This window comes from Chlorocebus sabaeus, chromosome 4 (assembly GCF_047675955.1).
Source record: "Chlorocebus sabaeus isolate Y175 chromosome 4, mChlSab1.0.hap1, whole genome shotgun sequence".
In the NCBI taxonomy this organism is placed as follows: domain Eukaryota; kingdom Metazoa; phylum Chordata; class Mammalia; order Primates; family Cercopithecidae; genus Chlorocebus; species Chlorocebus sabaeus.
Window position 1 is genome coordinate 6,079,596 of NC_132907.1, and position 21,602 is coordinate 6,101,197.

At 38.9% G+C, this 21,602-nt stretch overlaps 1 protein-coding gene across 10 annotated transcripts in view; it reads right to left on the reverse strand.

Annotated features, from left to right (window-relative positions):
• Window positions 1–1,801: 1,801 nt before the first annotated feature.
• The window catches only part of ADGRV1 (adhesion G protein-coupled receptor V1), a 584,631-nt gene continuing 564,830 nt past the window's right edge, over window positions 1,802–21,602 (reverse strand). For 7 of the 10 annotated variants that reach the window (XM_007978103.3, XM_073014615.1, XM_007978088.3 and 4 more), the window contains 3 exons: window positions 15,755–15,946; window positions 12,622–12,799; window positions 1,802–2,237 (listed from right to left, as the gene is read on the reverse strand). In XM_007978103.3, the coding sequence (XP_007976294.3) occupies window positions 2,119–2,237; window positions 12,622–12,799; window positions 15,755–15,946 (489 nt within the window). In that variant the 3' untranslated portion in view covers window positions 1,802–2,118. Of the gene's footprint in view, window positions 2,238–12,621; window positions 12,800–15,754; window positions 15,947–21,602 lie in introns of those variants that run through there. The other 3 variants (XM_073014617.1, XM_073014619.1, XM_073014621.1) reach the window with 3 other exon arrangements.

Genomic DNA, 21,602 nt, shown 5'->3' on the forward strand with positions numbered 1-21,602 from the left:
AATGTAAAACAGAAACAAATGCAAAAAAGTAATCACAAAAATGTAGAAAAATGAAGACATTACCAAGGAAATGTTAGGTGTCTCTTACAGAGGAAAGAAAATGTGATGGAGATGGGGTATACAGAGTTTCTGTTTGGAGTGACGAAAACATTCTGGAAATATATAAAGGTGATGGTTGTAAAACATTGTGAATGTAATTAAACCACTGAATTATACCCTTAAAATGGTTAAAATAATACACTTTATATGTATTTTACTATAATTTTTAAAAACTCCAACAAAGTAATATACCAAATACCATTGAAGTGTACACTTTAAATAGGTTTTATGGAATGTGAATGATATCTCAGTAAAGGTGTTAAGGAAATGTCACGGAGAGAAAGAGGATCAAGCCTACTGAAAGAGAAAGATCACAGGTGACGTGTTAAGAGTCCTAGCCTTTCGGTTTTCATTTTTGAGAATTTGATTTTATTTGCTTCTCCCTACACAGTACTATATGGCAGGTGTCCCACTTTAATGCACATTTGGAGGAAACAGAATGGCAAACTATTGTTGCTATTGGCATATGAATCTTATTTGTTTTTAGCACTGTGGCTTGTAAAACCTTGGGTTTTCCTTCCAATATTTAAAAGAATCAAGCTGAACAGTGGCAGGTAGCCTTTTTGATTTTTATCAAGATGGCAATTTGAATAGCAATAGAAACCCAGCAACCCTTTTTTTTTTTGGTCAGGTTTTCTCAAATTTTGGCAACATATAGAAAAGAAAAGAGCTATCAACAATTGCCCTTGTTAGATAATTAGATGTCTAATGTATTTTTTTTTTTGTAAAGACAGCATTTTGCCATGTCACCCAGTCTAGTTTTGAACTCTTGGACTCAAGGGATCCTCCCGCCTTGGCCTCCCAAAGTGCTGGGATTGCAGGCATAAGCCACTGCTTTTGACCCTTCGTTTTCTACTTACAGTGATAGTCTACTTATCAAAACTCGATATAAGACGAATGGGGTAGGGGAAGGGGAGGACTCACAGGAAAAGGAGACATTTTATAATTTATCAAGATAAATAATGCCACCTCAGGTTTTATAACAAATAAAGCCACCCTTAATAGCGACGAAAAAGCACTTGGATCTTTTAGTTATGGCTCTAAGGAAAATTATTAGCAGAACAAAATTTTCTCTTAGCTAATCTTTTTAACCTTTCTTGAGATGATACTGATTTTCTCAAACATATTTAAGAATTCCAAAATAAAAAATCAAAATGGCTTCCTTAGGACAAACTTGTTCTGTTACTGATGATTCTTCTGGAACCACAGTCAATGAAATCATCATAAACACCACAGCGTTTGTTCCGGGATAGACTTTCTGATGTCTCATTCCAAGACAAAGAAAGACTGAAAAATCCAAACCAAGAAATGTTTCTCTAAAACAAACTCCGTATTGTTTGAAAGATCCTCTTCTTAACTGCATGAAAAAATGCTTGATGGAGTTATTTTTAACTGGGGACAGAACGTTCATTCTGAGAAGTGTTCAGATCCCTAATTTTATAATGAGCAGAAATACATACTGTTGAAAGACTAGGCCAAATTCAGTACTCCCATCAACATTTAGGTGCCGGATCATCAACAGACAGACCAGTTTACATTTTTCAGGAATTAAAGTCTTCTAGCTGCAGTGAAGTCTTGAATCTGGATCACCTGGATTCATGCAAGATGGCACAGGGTGCCTGTCATCATCTACATATAGAGTTAGCTTTTTTTGCCTATGCACAATGTTCCTTTATGAATAATGAAGCTGGATGATACCAAATAGATTCTATTGCTTTATTGAGCATTACTTTCATTAAACAATGTTAGCCATATAGGATGATTTAAAAAAACAACTAACATTCTTGGAATATGAACATCCTATTAACTGATACAAACTGACTCCATCTTTCTTATAGCAGTGAATTTTCAGGTCACACACAATCAGTAATTTATACTCCAAATACAACAATCACTTTTGTGTTAATCATCCAGTACGATTCACAGGTTCCTATTACACAGGTGGATGTACTTAGAGAGTTTTAGCACAAAAGCTGATACAAATATGAAAGTGGGCTCAGCTGAATGGTTAGTGAGGCGCTAGAGGTGAGTGTCGGCGATGGGTATCCTCCTGAGCTCCACGATCTGGGAGTCAGTCAAGGTGCCCCCCTCCTGGCTGCCTTGACCAGATTCATTGTCACTGACACTGAGACCAGCACCTGCCACAGAAATAGAATGAACACAAAAATCCAAACTATTAATGTAGTGAATTCTTAAGAATCAATTTACATTAGGTCCAATTCTTTTTATTTCTATTATATTAGTAAAAAATAAGCTATACATTTAGAATAGATATTATTAATACCTAACAATTATGAAACTATCTTTTACGTTTCCTTTGATAGTTTTTAAAAATGTACAGATTAATTTCTAAAGACACACATTTGGGTTCTCAATCTTTATTGTTTGTTTCCACATGGTGGACAGGTGTAACCTACTACCAGAATATAATCTCTCAATGGGGGTCTCATCCAAATAGAAAACCAGTCAGGTTATTAGACTTTTTCACCAGTGGGGTAGGATTTGCTGTTACAAAACATATAGGCCCCGAGCTCATATGCACTGAGGTCCATCACTTGAGATTCAGTGTTGGGCAGTGATCTGAGAAGAAAGACAGGTATGTGAGAACACCTGGAGTCACACCAGTGCCCTGAAGACATTGGCTCTGAATGATTCAGATCTGATCCTAAGATAAAAATAATTACATAACACAGTGCCAAAATAGATCCACACAGGAATTCCACCACAGCAGTTAACTACTGACAGTGCTCAGAATCTGTTTTGAGGAAGCTCCACTATTTGCTACTTCGTTTTTTTGTGTTTTTTTTGTTTTGTTTTTTACAAGTCGGATAATTGAGAAAACTTAAAACTATGCTAGAGAAACACCTTGTTCTTTTCTTTTTCTTTCATATTTCTAGAGAACAATGTTCTTTTCTTTTGTAATACAGTTCAGAGGAACACATTAACTCTCATCCTCTCTACACACACACACAATGGGGATGTGGTCATAGGGCGTGCTGGATGAATCACCAGAGGTTACCAGGGCCAGCCCCACTAGACTCTGCAAACAAGGAGGAAAGTGAAAAGCCGGTTGCTTAGGCAGCTAGGATTTCCCTTTCTGAAATGAAGAAAAGGCAATTCTGCAGAGTTGACAGTTGTGGGAAAATGGTGAATTAGCTTAATCTTAGCCTATCTGAAGATGGAAGCCAGAGCCTACTAGTGACCTTCTAGCCAAGCCCTTCTTCTTCTGGGTCTCTGACCTTTGCACTCTCTCTGTTAAAGGCCACTGTTGAAACTCCACTTCCTCCCTTTGCTTCTGTGACATGGTACTTGCCCATCTCATCCTCTGATCTGCTGGCTCTTTCTAGACCTCTTCTGCTTTCTCATACATTTCCTCCTGCTGCCTCATTTCTGGAGGCCCTGTCTTCTGCCCTGCCTCAAGGCCTGCAGGATCCTCTTGCCTGCATTCTCTCCTAATGTCTCACTAGGGTTTCCAAGCTCAGGACATGGAGCAGCAGGTCACTGCCTTTTCACACCACGTTCTTATTTTGGCACCTCTGCCTGGGGTGCTCTTCTCACTTCCCACCTCCTTCATGTGGCTGCCTCCACTCTTCCTACCAGTATCAACCCTGCTACCTCTTGAAACAGGATGATTCTCTTTTAAAATTTCTGACTCCCCCACTGGATTATGTCCTTTCTATCTTTGTCTCCTAGCTCAGTACACTGCAGGTGTTCAGTAAATGTCTGCTGAATGTAGTAATAAACTGTGCTCTGCATCCTAAGTCGTGAACCTGCCTGTTCCATCTCATCTCCTGTTCTGTTCCTCTGGTCTGTTCTGTATTCCGCTGCCCTCTCCTTCTCAAGAACAAATGTTAGTTCCTATTGCCCGTTGCACTGAGTTGGGAACCTTCTGCTTTGGCTCTCAAATCAGTCCTTAATCTGTCTCTAGCCTATCAAATAGATGTATCCCAACCATTGCCTTTTGGAGAGCTTTCTCTGAAACTGATCAGGTCTCCTGATGCCCTGAATGCAGCATGTTAATTCCAGCCTGAGTGTCTTCCTGCCTGTCCATCAAGGCCCATCTCTATATCTTTTTACAGATACTTATTTTTCCATCTTATTAAAATAGGGAGCTGGAGGACATAAAATGTGAAAAGTTCTCATCCCTGACAAAATCATTAATCACGTCCCCTTTATTCTCTCACACTGCCCAGGTTTTGATGATAAATTTAATAATACTCCTATCTATAATGTATACATAAGCCATAAAGTAAAATGCTTAACAAACACCCATAAACTCTTTTCTTCAAGAACCAGAATATTGCCAATGACAATGTATTTTTAAAAATTTAGTAAGTTGCTAAAATTTAACAATTTCAAATAAAAAAATCAGATTTCTGGTTTCTCTTGAAAAAACAAAAACAAAAACAAACAAAAACCAAACCAAAACAAAAAAACAACCAGAAGATCAGGCAACACTGGGCCTGCATTTCTGCATTACAAAACAAACAAAAAACAACAACAACAAAAAAACCCATGGACCAGGCAGTCCTTCAGTTTGTCTCTGTTTTCACCCAGCCCTCTTCAATCATTTATGGAATACCATAAATAATGCTTGGCCCCTGAAGGTAACATTTGTGTCTACTTCCAGGCCTTCGAAGGACAAATGGCCCACGTTTCTCTGCTGTGAACAGGAGAACTGTGTTATTTGGAAGAACCTCAGTGAACTGTAAGATAGTGGCCATTCTATAAAGAGGTTACTAAGGCCCTGGAGCCTGTAGCAAGGAAGAGCTAAATATGGAAGCACTAAGGAGGAACAGAGAGGACCCCAAGATTAGCCTCAGGGAAGACTGAGGCCAAATCGTTTAACTAGTACCAACTCCCAGTGATTTCAGCGTCTGCCCACTCTAGATCCCACTAGGAATATCATCATAAAGCGTGTGATGACACCTGGGACAAAGCACACTAGAAAGACAAGCTCTACCTTACTGCAAGCATGCTGAGCTTGTTTAGCAACTCAAGATATGTAAGCAAGTTCTAGACTCCTCTTGAGTCACCACATCTACCTGACCCACCTCATCATCTTTTCAGTTTCTTCCCAGTTCAAAGAAATGCACAAATATCCAAATTCTCATCCCTCACTGAGATTCAGAAAAGGCATATATTACACACAAGTATAACAAGCTCAGACCTGGGAGCACAAACCACGTCTCCCATCTCTTTGCAATTCAGTAAATGATATAGGCGGGTAGTTTGCAGTAAGTATCCTGATTTTCTGAAAGGTGTTTCCATGCTTAAATTTCAAACCAAAAGTTTAAGAAAAATCCAGCGACTGTGATAACAGGGACACTTTCCTTTGGTTGATAGAACAGGCAATCATAAAGGAACTAAAACTAATAATTTACATTCATCATGAGCTTCACCTTTCTTAACATTTTAATATACTTTGGTTAGGATAGGGTGACTATCAGTCCTGTTTTACAGATGCAGGGACTGAGTGAGGATGAGAGGTGCTAGTTGAGTGGCCTCTGTGACAATGATCAATGTGACAATGATCCAAAGACCATACCCCTTCCATCTTTTTCTGAGGAAAAAAATCAAAATCTTTCAAAATTCCACTTTTCCATTTTGATTCTCACCTAACTTTGTTTCCTACACTGGGCTGCAGAATTTCTTGAAGTTAAATAAGTCATTGTGGTTTGATGTGATATCTTACAAAGAGAAATTTATTGATGAGTTCTTGGAGAAGTTTATTTTGGGCCTTGATTCTGAATGTTTTCATTTGTGTTCAAGGACTTGTCATCTATTTTCTTCTAACTGAAAAATAAATCATGTCTAGGTTTCCGATAGGGAAATGTTTACCATGACATTGATGTCATCGGCCTGGGATAACACCAGGAAGCCAGGGGGCTGGGGATGGTGGGGAATCAGGTTAGTCATTCTGGGAGAAGCCCCCGCTGAAGAAAGACTCCTTTCTAAGCCCAGTATGTTCTAAGCTTGACATTTTCAGGAATCTTGTCAACTTGGGATCAACACAGAAATGCCAGTACTCAAGGCGCACCTTGTTAAGACGTAAATAGAGACATTCCTTTCCATCCTACCCTCACCCTGAGTCTCTGTTCTAGTTTGCTTGGAACTTTCTCCTCTTCCCTAAAATGGAGGCTGTCCCAGGGTGACTGTTCCTATCCTCCTAAAGTCTTGGGGACACTGATGATACATTAGACAGCTCTATTTAAAAAAAACAAAAAAACAAAAAAATAATAATCAGGATACCACTAGTCTAGAATTCAGTGTCTCACTGTCTCACTTGCCTGTGGAAGTGCTGATGTACTTCAAGAACAAATAATTGAAAGACATTATGTCATCTTTTTTTAGAGTGAAATGTGGATTTCTCATAGAAAGTCGAATATTTTAACTTAAAAATTAGAAATGTCAATAGTGTTTTTTTCTAAATTTTAAAAAATGTAATATGGCTAAAATTAGATCAAAAAAGAAGTCCATGACTGGTTTATGGGCCAGGGCTTCTACTTTAGATCAAACAATTTTAATATACTTGCCTTTAATATAAGTTTGAAGTATGCAACTAAGTATGCACTAACACAGTGGCTTCAAAAACATTGTCTTGCTCACATCAGAATTCATTTGCAGCTGTTAAACATGAATTTGGGGTCTGCTGACACATTTGTAAATGCTTATAAAGAAGTGATGATGTTTTTTAATCTGGAAACTGACTACTTAAGCTTTCTCTTTTAGAGATACAGTCTTTCTCACAGTTAATCTTAACATAATTAAAAAGAATGTCTTAGCTAAAGAGTGTTAGGTCTCCTGCTTGCCCCTTATTATGGCATTCTGACATTAAATTCTCTCTATTGCACTCAGTAAAGGCATTCTACCTACTGAATTAATACAAGCATTTTAGTATGTGCTTGAATATCTGAACATTATTCCTAACTGAAAGATGATGAATTCTAAGGAAGATTAAAAGGGCACAGGAAATAGTATCAATGGCTATTGAAAGGCCTAGTCACTCTTCCTGAATCCCATCCATCCATCCATCCATCCATCCATCCATCCATCCATCCATCCAGTATGGAGCATCAACTGAGCTCCATACTCAGCACTGTTACATATCCAGGGATACTGAGATGAATCCCGGTTTTTCAGAACATAAACTCTGGCCCAGGACTAGGCCAGATTCTTATTTCTACATGTTTATCTGGCCACCCTTCCTGCTTCTATGTGGAATTTGCATTGGATGGACCATGCTTCCTATTCTTGTGACCTACTTGCTCATTTGTGACTTATTAACCTCTGTCTTGATTCTTACATACTCTCCGACACATATTTTAGTGCAGGATATTAGGGTAAGGGAAGTACATAGAACAAACCTGATTAACAGGTAGTACAATTTGAGAAGGATAGACAAATCACTTTTCATCTGATACTACCACAGTGCCTAAAGTCCCACAATTAAAAATGAACTTTTTTCCACCTTGTAGGTTTTGGTTTTTAAGAGTTTTCTATTAAGATGTAAAAACCACAGAAAAAGCTTTTATCTTTTACCTGTTTATAGAAAACTTTATTATAAATGATGCTATAGCTAAGAAAGGAGGAGGTTAAAAAGAATGGCTGTTGAATGCCAAAGGCCCATTTTTGCCTTAAATTTACAGTGTTCTCTAAGGTTGGCTGCAGATGTAAGAGAGATTGGAGGAGGCCTGCCAGGAAGCCTAGGACATGGGCAGAAATTGGTGGCTCACTGTCACATAATCTCAAGTAGAAAATTATCAGATACATGGTAGAAACTGTTATTTGAGAATACAGAACTCTTTGCAAGGTAGGATTTTTATAGGTGAGAAGAGGTGGTTAACGATTTGGCTAAAGTCAGTGGTCAATGTGGGAGCTGGCCGCCCTCCTCATAATCTAATGCTGCACATCACTCCAGGTCAATGCCTCTGCAGGATGTAAAGCACCTGCAGTAGAAGTCTTCAGGCTGGGATTCCTTTAACTTGTGATACATGATTCCTTTTCAAGGAGTACAAGGTGGTATGGGAAGGACAGCTTTAAAGGAATACATTCCCAGATCTTGAATTTCCATATCTATTATTCTGATTAGTCTTTTTCATTTTTGACAATCATTTACCAAAACAGATGTTTCTGTTACTCATGTTGATTTGTTGAACTGTACACTAGGAATAATTGTGATGGTCACAGTATAAAAGAAATTTTGAATACCTTAGAGTCTTATGGCCACAGAAAAATTTAAGTTCTAATTTAAAAACGTGTTCTGTTGGAGAGAAATGTGAGTAAAATGAATTGTAAGTATGAAATATATTATAGTAGGATAAAATTCCATGGAGAAAGTAGAATGGAAATATAAGTTCAAGGAGAAAAGAAAGTGATGTCAAATTTCCAATTATAAAAAAAAGCCTGTTCATATATTTAAAGAATCAATAACTAGATATTACATTGCTAAGGTAGTTAGCAAAGAGCCTTTGGGTTAGTTTAAAAAAATAATGTAAAATTTTTATTTTCAAACATCAAAATGTATGATACAGTGGAAATTATATTATTTGATACTATTTAAACTGATTGTGAAAAACTTTTTAAACATATGCAAAAGGCTCCATAGCTTTGACAAGTTGTTTAGGGGTTCAAATGAAAGAGACATGGAAGACCCACTGTTTCAGTACTTGACTTGGAGTGGGCCGTAGTGAAGGTGGACCTGAGAGAGATCAAGGTTTGCAAACTCAAATGTCCTAGCGGCCAAGGAGGTTTGCATAAACCAGTGACATGGGCCTAGTAGGCACTAGAAAATGGAAGAGCTCATGTCCAAAGGGGCTGCTATTACTCAGTTCCAAGCAAGCAGTGTTGTGCTCGACTTCAAAGACTCTGTTGCTAGATTTTTCTAGAAATTCTACATTTTTAGAAAATAGCTCTAAATTTTTAATATTGGCTCAAAAAATGTTAAGATGTTATATGGCTCAAGCAAAGCACTTTGTTGGGCTGAATCTGGCCTTATGAGTCAATTATAACTGCTGTAGATGGAATGGCATGTAGACTGATCCTTTATTTGACCATATTCTAGGAGGGAAACTGTCCAGTGGCTGATACTTGATTACTACAGTACTTTTTCTAAAAATATAGGGAACCAAGTGTTAGAGATTGTTATTTTGGTCTTTTAAAGTATTTATTTCCTAGTGAGTTCAGGGAACTCTAAAGGAATGCTGAAACAAATCTATAAGTAAGCAAGACATTCCTTACATTCTAGAACCGAATACACTTCATAGTTGTTATATAAATATAAGATGTAATGTAATATAGATCTAATTTAATTATGTTCCAAGAATTCACTTTATGTTTCCGGTGTCATAACTTCAACAACAGATGACACTGTAGCAGTGAGGACATAATCTGCCCTGAGAACAACTTGTAGTCTGAAAGTCCCTTTTCAGCCCTGACTTTAAGGAACGTTTTATCCAGCCAATCATTTCTTACTTCCTGAAACTCCTTCCTCTTTGGTTTTCTTTCTGAACTTGCTACAGTTTCTTTGTGAGACTGTCTTCTAATTCACTCTTTAAATGTTGGTATTATCTATAATATTTTTGTTTCCCTTCCTCCTTCTCCCCTGACTTCCTCATCTCTTTTCCTTTCTTCTCTTCTCTCTCCTTCCATTCTCCCAGATCAACCTTTTTTCATCTCCATAGCTTCAAATATAGTCTCTGTGCTGATGCATTTCAAATCATTCCCCTTCACCCTGGTCCCTCACTTAAGATCCAAACCTGAATATTTAGGAGCCACCAGGCCTGATGTCGACATCTAAACTTATCAGTTTTCTCCTGCATGTTTGCTGAACCAAATCTATTTGTTTATTAGCATAAACAAACAAATGCTCTATATACTTTTCCTTCAGTCAGCCATCATGGTGAGAAGCATGAGCTTTGGAAGATTGTCCCTCAGTTTTTCCTCAGCATTCCTCTTGTTGGGAAGCTCGTCTTCTCATTTTTATTTCCACTCTCCAGATTTGAGGCCTTAACCTCATTCTTTTGGAACACTGTAATAACCTCCCAGCCTTTGTGATGTTGCTTCTAAATTTATTTCTTCATACTTTCATAACAGTTATTTTGCCTCAAAACCAATAGGAACATGCCATTCCTTTTCTCCAAAGCCTACATGGCTCACTATGCTCTATAAAACTCTCACTCCTTACCATGGCATCCGAATAGCATTTTATTATTACGCAAAGTTATCAGTGAGTGTTCTGCTCCCCCAAAATGAATGTATTGCTAGTGTTCTGGAAAGACCAGGTTAAATTAAGCAAAATGGTTTTCCTTGTCTAGAACATTTCAGAGCTGCTAAAATGCTAATGTGAATTGTGAATCTCTGCAATTTCTCAAATATATTGGGTCAGGGATCCTCCCACTGAGGAATGACTATGAATAGCTAAGGGCGGGTATTTGCTAAAACCCAGCTGGGGAACTCTAGTAGACAATCGATGGTGCCGGCAAGCTACCTGTCAGTCCTGCCTTCTGCTGCCTGGCTTCTCTCACTCTCTGCCCCTGCCACAGCAGCACTGGTTCTAAAAGAGGCCACATGCCGTTAAGCCTCTGGGCTCCTGCTAATTCTATTCTCTCAGTTCCTAATGCCCTTTCCTCCATTCTTTACTTGTTTAAAACCTGTACATCCTTCAAGAATTCATAGAGAATTTTCTGTTACCTCTTCATCTCCTCTGTCATTTATAACTCTCTCCATTACTTTATTCTTTCTTATGTCATGTTTGTGTGAATGCCTATTTTTCCTAGCAAACTCTAAGCTTCATTGTTCAAATTCATCCACTCACTCAGCATTCAACAATATCTAGCAAAGGTTATTCTAAGCACTAATCTGAGTATAGGATTAAGTTCTTATTCCTTTCTATAGTGATATGATTTGGCTGTGTCCCCACCCAAAATCTCATCTTGAACTGTAAGATTCAATTGTAATTGTACAATTCAATTATAATTGTAATTCTAGCCCTATATTCTCCACGTGTGGATGGCAGGACCAGGTGGAGGCAATTGGATCATGGGGGCGGTTTACCCTATGCTATTCTTGTGATAGTGAGTGAGTCTCACAAGATCTGATGGTTTTACAAGTGTCTGGCATTTCCCCTGCTTGCACTCACTCTGTCCTGCCACCCTGCGAAGAAGGTGCCTGCTTCTCCTTTGCCTTCCGCCATGATTGTACGTTTCCTGAAGCCTCCCCAGCCACGTGAGTCAATTAAACCTCTTTCCTTTATAAATTGCCCAGTCTCTGGTATTTCTTCATAACAGTGTGAGAATGGACTAATACAGATCGGATTTGCCATTCTTAACAAAGCACTTGCGAGGCGGTTGTGGCACAGTGACTGAGAGCATGGTCTCAGGGTCAGGCGGCCTGCCTCTGTTGCTTTGCGCCGCCGCCATTTCTTAACTATGTAACCTTGGGAAGGTTGTAAAATATGATACGTGAAAATATGCTGTTATTCTTAGGCATTTTGGAGTATTTTCAAGATATAATGCAAACTTTTAACTTCAAAATAATGAAGAAAAATGTTTTAGCAAAGCAATATACTTTAGAGCCAAACAATAAAACTATAAGATAGTAAAATACACTTCCGAATAAATATTTTAATAACTTCAACCGGGCATGGACATATCTTCTTGCTCATGTGGATATCTAGAAATTAAAATGCACTGTGATTTTTATAGGTGTCAGTTCAAAATTTTTCTGAGGAGAAGCAATTTTTAAACTGCATATTTGATTTGAAAACAACTCAAATTAGTTTATGGTTTTCTTTTAATGTTCAAAATAGAATTTCCCCAATAAAATATCCACTATATTTCTATTATGAATGCAGCTATCATTTAGACACACAGGAAAGAATGATATCCACTAACTGTTTCACCCAGGAGCGTGTGACCTTTAATCAGGCGGTTTCGTGGTCTTTTATTGCCTTAGCCTGTTTCCAGCATCATATGCTGATGAGTTGGGACCTTTAGGACTGTTTTCCTCTCATTCTGTAAGAACTATTCACTGGGGTCTCAAAGTTGAGTGGGACTGTATATATAGGAGGGTCAAAGAATTATTGTATGTGATAGCCCTTGGAAATTATAGAACTATACCATGCTCATTATGTTGCCTTTGAAAGTTTCTGCTTCAAAGGCACTCCATAAGAAGGTCTCTTTGGCAGGCCAGAGGCAAAACTCCCTCAGTGAGATCCCTATCAACTGTCTATAGCAAACTTAATAGTATCTTGGTGTTCTAGCAAGATTCCAGGACAGGGATATTTACATTTAGTTAGAGTATGCCTTTTTTGAAAGCAAGTTGTAAATTATTTTTAGGTTGTCTTATATTTTGTGCCAAGAACAAAATATCCTAGAGTTTTCCTGGGATTAGGAATGGGTCATGAGAATCAGGATGTGCTAAGGGTGACTGATAGTACTTTGCAACTTCATGGGAAGAAAATATAAATTGTAACATAGCAAGAGTGCCTACTTGTAATGTGGTTCATGGGTTCATACATACCAGTTTTCAATGCAAATATCAAATCATCAAACTCCTGGGACTCCTCATCAGCTATCAGTGACCCCTGGCCATATCCTCCAGAGGATGGGAACGTGGCTCCATTTTGTGGACTTGGCTTTAAATCAGGGCTGGCCTGACTGGCCTGTTGGAAGGATGCTCTCTCCCAGTCAGGTGGCACCTTTTTGGATTGGGATGGGGGAAAAAGAAATCATAATATGAATGCATACACATTCACTATGAAACCCATATGAACAATTGATCTCTGCCTTTCCTTACAAAGACCTTGTTAAAGGGTGGTGACACTATTTTGAAACTAGACCTTTACTTATTTATAATTTTTTTTGGGTAGAGATGAAGTCTCACTACATTGCTCAGGCTGGTCTCAAACTCCTGGGCTCAAGAGATCCTGCCTCAACTTCTCAAAGTGCTATGATTACGGGTGTGAACCACCATACCTGGCCTTAAATTTTGGTGGGAGGATTGCTTGATCCCAGGAGTTAGAGACCCGCCTGGACAAGATGGTGAGACCTCCATATCTACAAAAAATTTTAAAATGTAAAAAATTAGTTGGGTGTGGTGGTATGCACCTGTATTCCCAGCTACTCAGGAGGCTGAGGTGGGAGACTCACTTGAGTTCAGAAGTTCGAGGCTGCAGTGGGCTATGATCATGCCACTATGCTCCAGCCTGGGTGACAGAGAGACACCCTATCTCTACTAAAAAAACAAAAACAAAAACAAAACAACTTTAATTTTATCTTTATTTTTTAGAAAATTATGTCTCTCCCTGAGACAATTTAATCTGTGATTCTAAACAATGTCTCTATTTGAATTACTTGTAGATTTCTATGTTGTCATGTGTGGGGAATGAAAACTAATTTTTAACCCAATAAATACATTTTTTGGGAAGATGTGTACAAAGAAAACTCTGTTAAAAAATATAAGAAATGGAGACGAATCCTCCTAATCCTTTATCTAAAATGCCACACAGGATTTTAAATATAGTAGGTATCTATAAGGACATACTAAATTGAGAAAAATACTTTCATAGCATTCCTCCTTGTTTTGGATTGAATGACTAAAAAGATAGCTCTATCCTGGAATGATTAAATGTATTTACATCCCTCTAGGTTACTGATAAACAACCTCTTAATCCTTCTTTCCTATACTTTCCCTTCTCTGCATGGCTTTTTAGAATGTCTCTGACAGCACCTCACTGACAGCTGAATCAAGGCCAATTCTAAGCCTCTGAGGAATGCAGAGCACACTTCAGGCTCTGCTGTTGCACAACACCCAAATGAGCACCCAAGTGGTGGCTCTGGCCCAAGAATTGGACTGTTAACAGCTACTGCCTACCAACATAGGGTGTTCTGAGAGACAGCAAAGACATTTCATTTCTGAGAACAGTGATCTGAGAACTTTAGAAATGAACTTGAGAGGAAAAGATGAACCTTAAAAAATTTCACTAGGAAGTTGAACATCTAGACCAGCAGTGTCCAATAAAACTTTCTGCAGTGATACAAATGTGTTATATCTGTGTTCTCCAATATGGCAGCTACCAAACACATGTGGCTGTTGAGCACTTAAAATGTGGTGAGGGTGAATGATAAACTGACTCTTTAATGTTGCCTAATTTTAGTTTAAATTTAAATAGCCACATGCAGCTAATGGTTATTGTATTGGACAGTTCAGATCTAAACAAATGCTAGACTGAGCAACCATTCAAAAAAATTTTAAGATTCATTTCTGAATTCTTGATCCTAAAAAATCCCTGTTTCCATTGGACCTGCTGTGATGAAATAAGTCTATTTTAAGAACTTTGGGGATAGAGAAGTCATACTAGATTTCCAAAAATTTAAGGATATTAAAGATATAGCTTGATTTTTAAAAACTGTACTTGAACTAATTCATTTTATAACTGAAATTTTGATCAAAATCCTTTGATCAAAATCCTTCATTTCTTTCACCCCCAGCACTTGACAACCACCTTTCTACTCTGTTTCTGTTACTAGTTAATAATTCTGTATATTAAAATTTCTCATTAAAACTAAAAATACATATAGTACTTGAATTGTGAATATTTACCTTAATTTTAACCTAACATAAGTAAAATTACTTTCCATATTGCTACAAAGGACAAAAGTTATCTCTGGGCAGGTAAGTTATCAGTCTATTGATCTATCTATCTACCTATCTCTCCATCCATCTATCTATTAATATAAACTGCTACCTTTTCAGACAGGTGTACCTTCATTTCCTGCCATTTTTCAGGAAGTAAACACAAATACTGTTTTCCTTGGCTCCTTAATATAAAGAGGGCAATACGAGCTCATAAAAAAATGGTAACTAAGCACATCTTGGACACTGCAGAAATTTTTAGAGGCCTTTGTTACTATCTCCTCCTGGCCAGAGGAATTCAGGGATGTTTTAAAATGTGAGCAGTGCCCCAGTGCTAGGGGCAGCATTACTGACAAGCTGGTGGCAATGGGATTCATGCACAGGAAATAAAAATGATGAGGACAGAATGCAGAGAGCAGTGGGAGGTAGATTTGTACAGAGGAAATCCTGGCTAGATTTTCCAATAGTGCTGCAGAAGCACTCTTCTGAGCTTTTTTTCTGAAATATTTTCTAGTATGTAAATTGAAAAGAAGTTTGGCTTAATTTCTTTTCTCTGTTTTTTGGGATTGAGGTAGTGGGTTGGAATGGGTGGAGGAAGAGAGCTATGAAAGTATTTTTAGGAAAAATAACATCTTAAGAACCATTTCCTTGGCAGACCCAGTCACTGGCATGTCAAATTAGAAAGATTTTGAAGAAAGAAATGTCAAATTATACTCTATCTGATTTCCCAATACAAACTGCTGGTCAGTCTAGCTCACAGGGTGAGGAAGAGAAAGAATTAGATAATGGGTGTGATGCTGCAGTAAGGAAATGAAGTACCATAGGTCAGAAGATGTCAGTATGTAAGATTTAAAAATCACCTAGTGTCATTCATCTTGTACTCTTTATGAGGTAGAGAGCCTGTCAGTGAGACACAGAGAGAGACAGAGAGAGAGAGAGAGAGACAGACAGACAGACACACAGAGAGAAAGACAGATAGACAGAGACAGAGAGAGAATGAAAGAGCAAGGGAAGACACCTCCTCCATAGCACTGATGAGATTCTGAGTGGACTTGCTGATTTCCCCTCCAGCAGGAGGCATTCCACTCCCGGGCGTGAAAAAGGCTGTGCTGGGTCCAGGATGCCCATTCATTTCCACAGTGTAACTGGCCTTCATAGGGCAACACGTTTGGTTGTGTAAAATGAAATAAACCACGAAAACATAAAGTCCCTGAAAAAAAAAAAAAAAGAACATCAGTATGTCAAAGGCAGTCCTGCTATTGTAGCTGAAGAATAAGCATGGTTGTATTGGTCCATTCTCATGCTGCTATGAAGAAATACCCAAGACCGGGTAATTTGTTTTTCTTTCTTTTCTTTTCTTTTTTTTTTTGAGATGGAGTTTCATTCTGTCACCCAGGTTGGAGTGCAGTGGCACAATCTTGGCTCACTGCACCTCTGCCTCCTGGGTTCAAGTGATTCTCCTGCCTCAGTCTCCCGAGTAGCTGGGACCTCAAATGTGTGCCACCACACCTGGCTAATTTTTATATTTTTAGTAGAGACAGAGTTTCATTATGTTGGCCAGGCTGGTCTTGAACTCCTGACCTCATGTGATCCACTCACCTTGGCCTCACAAAGTGCTGGGATTATAGGCGTGAGCCACCGTGCCCAGCCAAGACTGGGTAATTTATAAAGAAAGAGGTTTAATTGACTCACAGTTTCACATGACTGGGGAGGCCTCAAGAAACTTGTAATCATGGTGGAAGGCACCTCTTCATAGGGTGGCAGGAGAAACAATGAGTGCAAGGAGGTGGGAATGCCAGATGCTTATAAAACCAAGAGATCTCATGAGACTCACTAATTATCATGAGAACAGCATGGAGGAAACTGCCTCCATGATCCAATTATTTCCACCTGGTCCTGCCCTTGACACGTGGGGATTATTACAATTCAAGGTGAGATGTGGAGAACACAGAGCCAATACATATCATTCCGCCCCTGGACACTCCCAAATCTCATGTCCTCACATTTCAAAACACAATCATGTCCTTCCAACAGTCCCCCAAAGTCTTAACTCATTCCAGCATTAACCCAAAAGTCCAACTCCAAAGTCTCATCTGAGACAAGGCAAGTCCCTTCCGCCTCTGAGCCTGTAAAATCAAAAAGCAAGTTAGTTGCTTCCTAGATACAATGGGGATACAGACATTGCGTAAATACGCCCATTCCAAATGTGAGTAATTGGTCAAAACAAAGGGGCTACAGACTCCATGCAAGTCCAAAATCCAATAGGGCAGTCATTAATCCTTAAAGTTGCAAAATTATCTTTGACTCTATGTCTTACATCCAGGTTCATGCTGATGCAAGAGGTGGGTTCCCATGGCCTTGGACAGCTCCACCTCTGTGGCTTTGCACATTACAGACCCCCTCCCAGCTGCTTTCACAGGCTGGCTTTGCGTGTCTGTGGCTTTTCCAGGTGCATGGTGCATACTGTTTGTGGATAAACCATTCTGGGATCTAGAAGATGGTGGGCCTTTTCTCACTGAGGCAGTGCCCCAGTGGGGACTCTGTGTGGGGGCTCCAACCCCAATTTCCCTTCTGCACTGCCCTACCAGAGGTTCTTTATGAGGGCTCCACCCCTGCAGCAAACTTCTGCCTGGGTGTCCAGGCATTTTCATATACCCTCTGAAATCTAGGCAGAGGTTCCCAAACTCAATTCTTGCCTTCTGCATACCCACAGGACCAGCAACATGTGGAAGCTGCCAAGGCTGGGGGCTTGCACCCTCTGATGCAATAGCCTGAGATGTACCTTGGCCTCTTTTAGTCATGACTGGAGCAGGTAGGACACATGGCACACAGCAGGGAGGCCCTGGACCAGGTCCAGGATACCATTTTTCTCTCACAGGCCTCTGGGCCTGTGATGGGAGGGGCTGCGGTGAAGGTCTCTAGCATGCCCTGGAGATATTTTCCCCATTGTCTTGGCAATTAACATTTGGCTTCTCATTACTTATGCAAATTTCTGCAGGTGGCTCGAATTTCTCCCCAGAAAATGGGTTTTTCTTTTCTACTGCATTGTCAGGCTGCAAATTTTCCAAACTTTTATGCTTTGTCACGTCTTGAATGCTCTGCTGCTTAGCAATTTCTTCCACCAGATAATCTAAATTAACTCTCTCAAGTTCAAAAGTTCCACAGATTTCTAGGGAGGGGGTAAAATGATACCAGTCTTTTTGTTAAAGCATAGCAAGGGTCACCTTTACTCCAGTTCCCAACAAGTTCCTTGTCTCTATCTGAGACCACCTCTGCCTGGACTTCGTCGTCTTCATCACTATCAGCATTTTGGTCAAAGCTATTCAACAAATCTCTAGGAAGTTCCACACTTTCCCCCATTTTCCTGTCTTCTTCTGAGCCCTCCAAACTGTTCCAACCTCTGCCTATTACCCAGTTCCAAGGGCGCTTCCACATTTTTGGATAGCTTTATAGCAGCACCCCACTCTCTGAGGTACCAATTTACTGTATTAGTCTGTTCTCACACTGCTATAAAGAAATACCTGAGACTGGGTAATTTATAAAGAAAAGAGGTTTAATTGACTCAGTTCCATGTAGCTGGGGAGGCCTCAGAAAACTTACAATTATGGCAGAAGACACCTCTTCACAGAGAGGCAGGAAAGAGAATGAGTGCAAGCAGGAGAAATGCTAGATGCATATGAAACCATCAGATCTAATGAGATACACTCACTATCATGAGAACAGCATGGTAAACTGTCCCCATGATCCAACTACTTCCATCTTGTCCTGCCCTTGACACATGGGGATTATTACAATCCAAGGTGAGATTTGGGTGGGGACACAGAACCAAACCAATGGTTGAAAGCATCACTGATTTTCCACAAGCATTCTTCAAATTCTACTAAAAGCTGAGAATTTACAGAACATGTTAGGAGTCTAGCAAGTGACCATGGCAAATTTTGAATGTCACAAAAAATTTAGTCAATGTAATTTAGGAAAACTGACCTCTCACTAACAAATCTTTTTTTTTTTTTTTTTTTTTTAATTGAGACAAGTTCTTGCTCTGTCACCCAGACTGGAGTTCAGTTAGAGTGCAGTGGTACAATCCCAGCAGTGGTGCTACCTGCCTCCTGGGCTCAAGTGATACTCCTACCTTAGCCTCCCCTGTAGCTGGTACCACGGGCATGTTTCACCATGCTCGGCTAGTTTTCTATTTTTATTTTTTGTACAGATGGTGTTTTGCCATGCTGCCCAGGCTGGTCTTGAATTTATGAGCTCATGCGATATGCCCACCTTGGCCTCCCATAGGGCTGGGATTACAGGTGCAAGACACCATGCCCTCAAATTCTTCTCTTGGTAAAAACTTAAGCGAAGCTGAAATCTAGCTCTATTAATACATGAAAACAGAATTGCAGAAGTATATCTGATTAGCCATGGACATTTTGTTTTAGAACGGAAACTTCTTTCCTTCCAAAAAAGTACCATATTTTCCCATCTATTTCACTTATTTCCATTTTTTTCTTAGCAAAATGCTTAAACTGGGGTACAAATAGTGATCCATTCACATTGTAGATTTCTGGAAGGGCAGCATTAATCAAGCCTCCTGATTTCATTTGTGTATCTCACCTACCTATCTCATTTGAAAATAGAATCACTGGGACTCAGAGGAATTCAGTAGATTGCTTAATATTTGCCATGCCTTGCCTCACAGTAAATGTTACGTAAGGATAAAGCTAATGCTAATGCATGCATTCTTAAAGAGCTGCTGGCCCTTTAAATTCTTTTGTGACCCAGTCAAATTCTTGACAATTGCTCTGCTTTTGTCACAGACAGCAACTCAAAATTTGTATTGCTGTTCCTGACATCGCCTACACTAGCTCTCCTTCATGGTCTCTACAAAGGATCTATTGTATATTTCTAATGGTGTGTCTATAAAGCTTGGTAATTGTGACCTTTATGCTCAGCCAATAAAATATGTTAAATTGTGACTCTTGTATCTATTCATCCTGGTGCTTATGTTTCGGAAGCAAGTAAGAATCTCAATTAAATAGTTACTAAAATTATTAAATTAATACATTAAAAGCAAGGCATTCAGCTTATTAAAGAAGAAAATGAGTTAACATCAAGATTTTTCAGAAAACATGAATAAGTATCTTCATTTTGTGAAAAATGGCATTCTCCCATGGTTCCTAACATTTCTGGAAGTGTAGAAGCAATAATTTTCATGTGGGCCTGAAACTTACATCTGTTGATATAATCATAAAAAGTCTGTTAGAAAATACCCAGGACCTAAGAATTACAAACAACTGTTATAAAAGTGAAATTGGAGGGCAATGCTCAAGGTATGTAGGCTAGCGTTTGATTTCTGCTGCCATTTCTGGAACACTATTATAATTTAGTCCTTTCTCCCCTTTCTACTCGAATGATCCCTGCTTGGGTTGGCATCTAATCTGTATTGTTAAAAAATATGTTTTAAAATCAGTGGTTTATCTGCTAAAAATACTTTTAAGTGTAACTGCTCTAACCATGATAGAAAAGCAAACAAACATGTGTTTCCCTTTGAATTAGAGTTGTTTGTTTTTTTGGAAACAATAATAATATTCTAAATTGTGTACGATAATAAGTGAATTAGTTTCACGTGCAAAGGACATCATGAACATTAGCAGAAACAAATCTTCCTGAAAATACTCACACACATCCAAAATTTTTCTTGTACAATAAACTTTTCACATGGGTATGACCTAATTACATTGGCTACAGCAATAGACAAAACAGGAAAAAAATAAAACTGTCAGCCTTAAAAATTGTGCAAATGTTACTGATTTATTTCAGGATTTCTCTCAGTGTTGTGAAGTGATAGGGTAAAATCTAGATCGGGAAACAAAATCCATGCTTTAAAATCCATCTCTAAGGACCCATTTGTTAAAACAGTGTATTCTCCCTCTTGTTTGTTTTTATATCTAGCCTTTTTTGCTTCAGGAAAGGATCTGCCTGCTGAAATTAACTTGCATGTGAAAGCTGCATTTTTTTTCTTAAAAGCATAGAAATATACAGTAAATATTGTGAATCTTTGAGATGTGCTGCAGTAAACACAAATGCTTAAAATGGAAAGAAAAGAATGTTTAAAAGCGTATCGTATGACATTTGCCTGTGTCCAGCCCAAGCTAGGCAAATATAGAAAATGAACTTTCATTATCCAAAGTACTCAGCTGTGGAGGTTTCTGACCTCAGGATAAAAACAAGTCCCCGTTCCAAACACTGCATGTTAAATCTCAGGCTCCCTTTTGTATGCCAGTCTGTGAAAGAATTATAAGAGAGAATCTGGATTCTCAATTATTTAATCCAAGATTGCTGATCACCCACTATGTGCATTGCCAAGCACTGAGATGTAAATATAAAATATTTGGCTCCTAATCTCAAGTTACTCACAAATACAACAATAGCTTAACTGTTTACAATATAACAGCTTAACTGTTTTAGAAGCAGGACCTATATAATCCATCTGTTCTTCCTATTCTTTACCTAGTGAAAGCTGACAGGGAAGGGAATTCTTTCTATGCATTATGATTTTGATTATTTTGTTGGTTCTCCTACTACAATCATAAAAAATGCTTTCAAAAGTCTTTAGTTAGATTGGGCGTAGTGGCTCATGCCTGTAATCCCAATGGCTTGGGAGACCAAGATGGGAAGGTCACTTGAGACCAGGAGTTTGAGACTAGCCTGGGCAACCTAGAGACCCCATCTCTACAAAAAAATAAAAAAGAAATTATCCAGGCATGGTAGCACACACCTGCTATCCCAGCTACTTAGGATGCAAAGCAGGAGGATTGCCTGAGCCGAAGAGGCTGAGGCTGCAGTGAGCCATGTTTGCATCACTGCATTGCAGC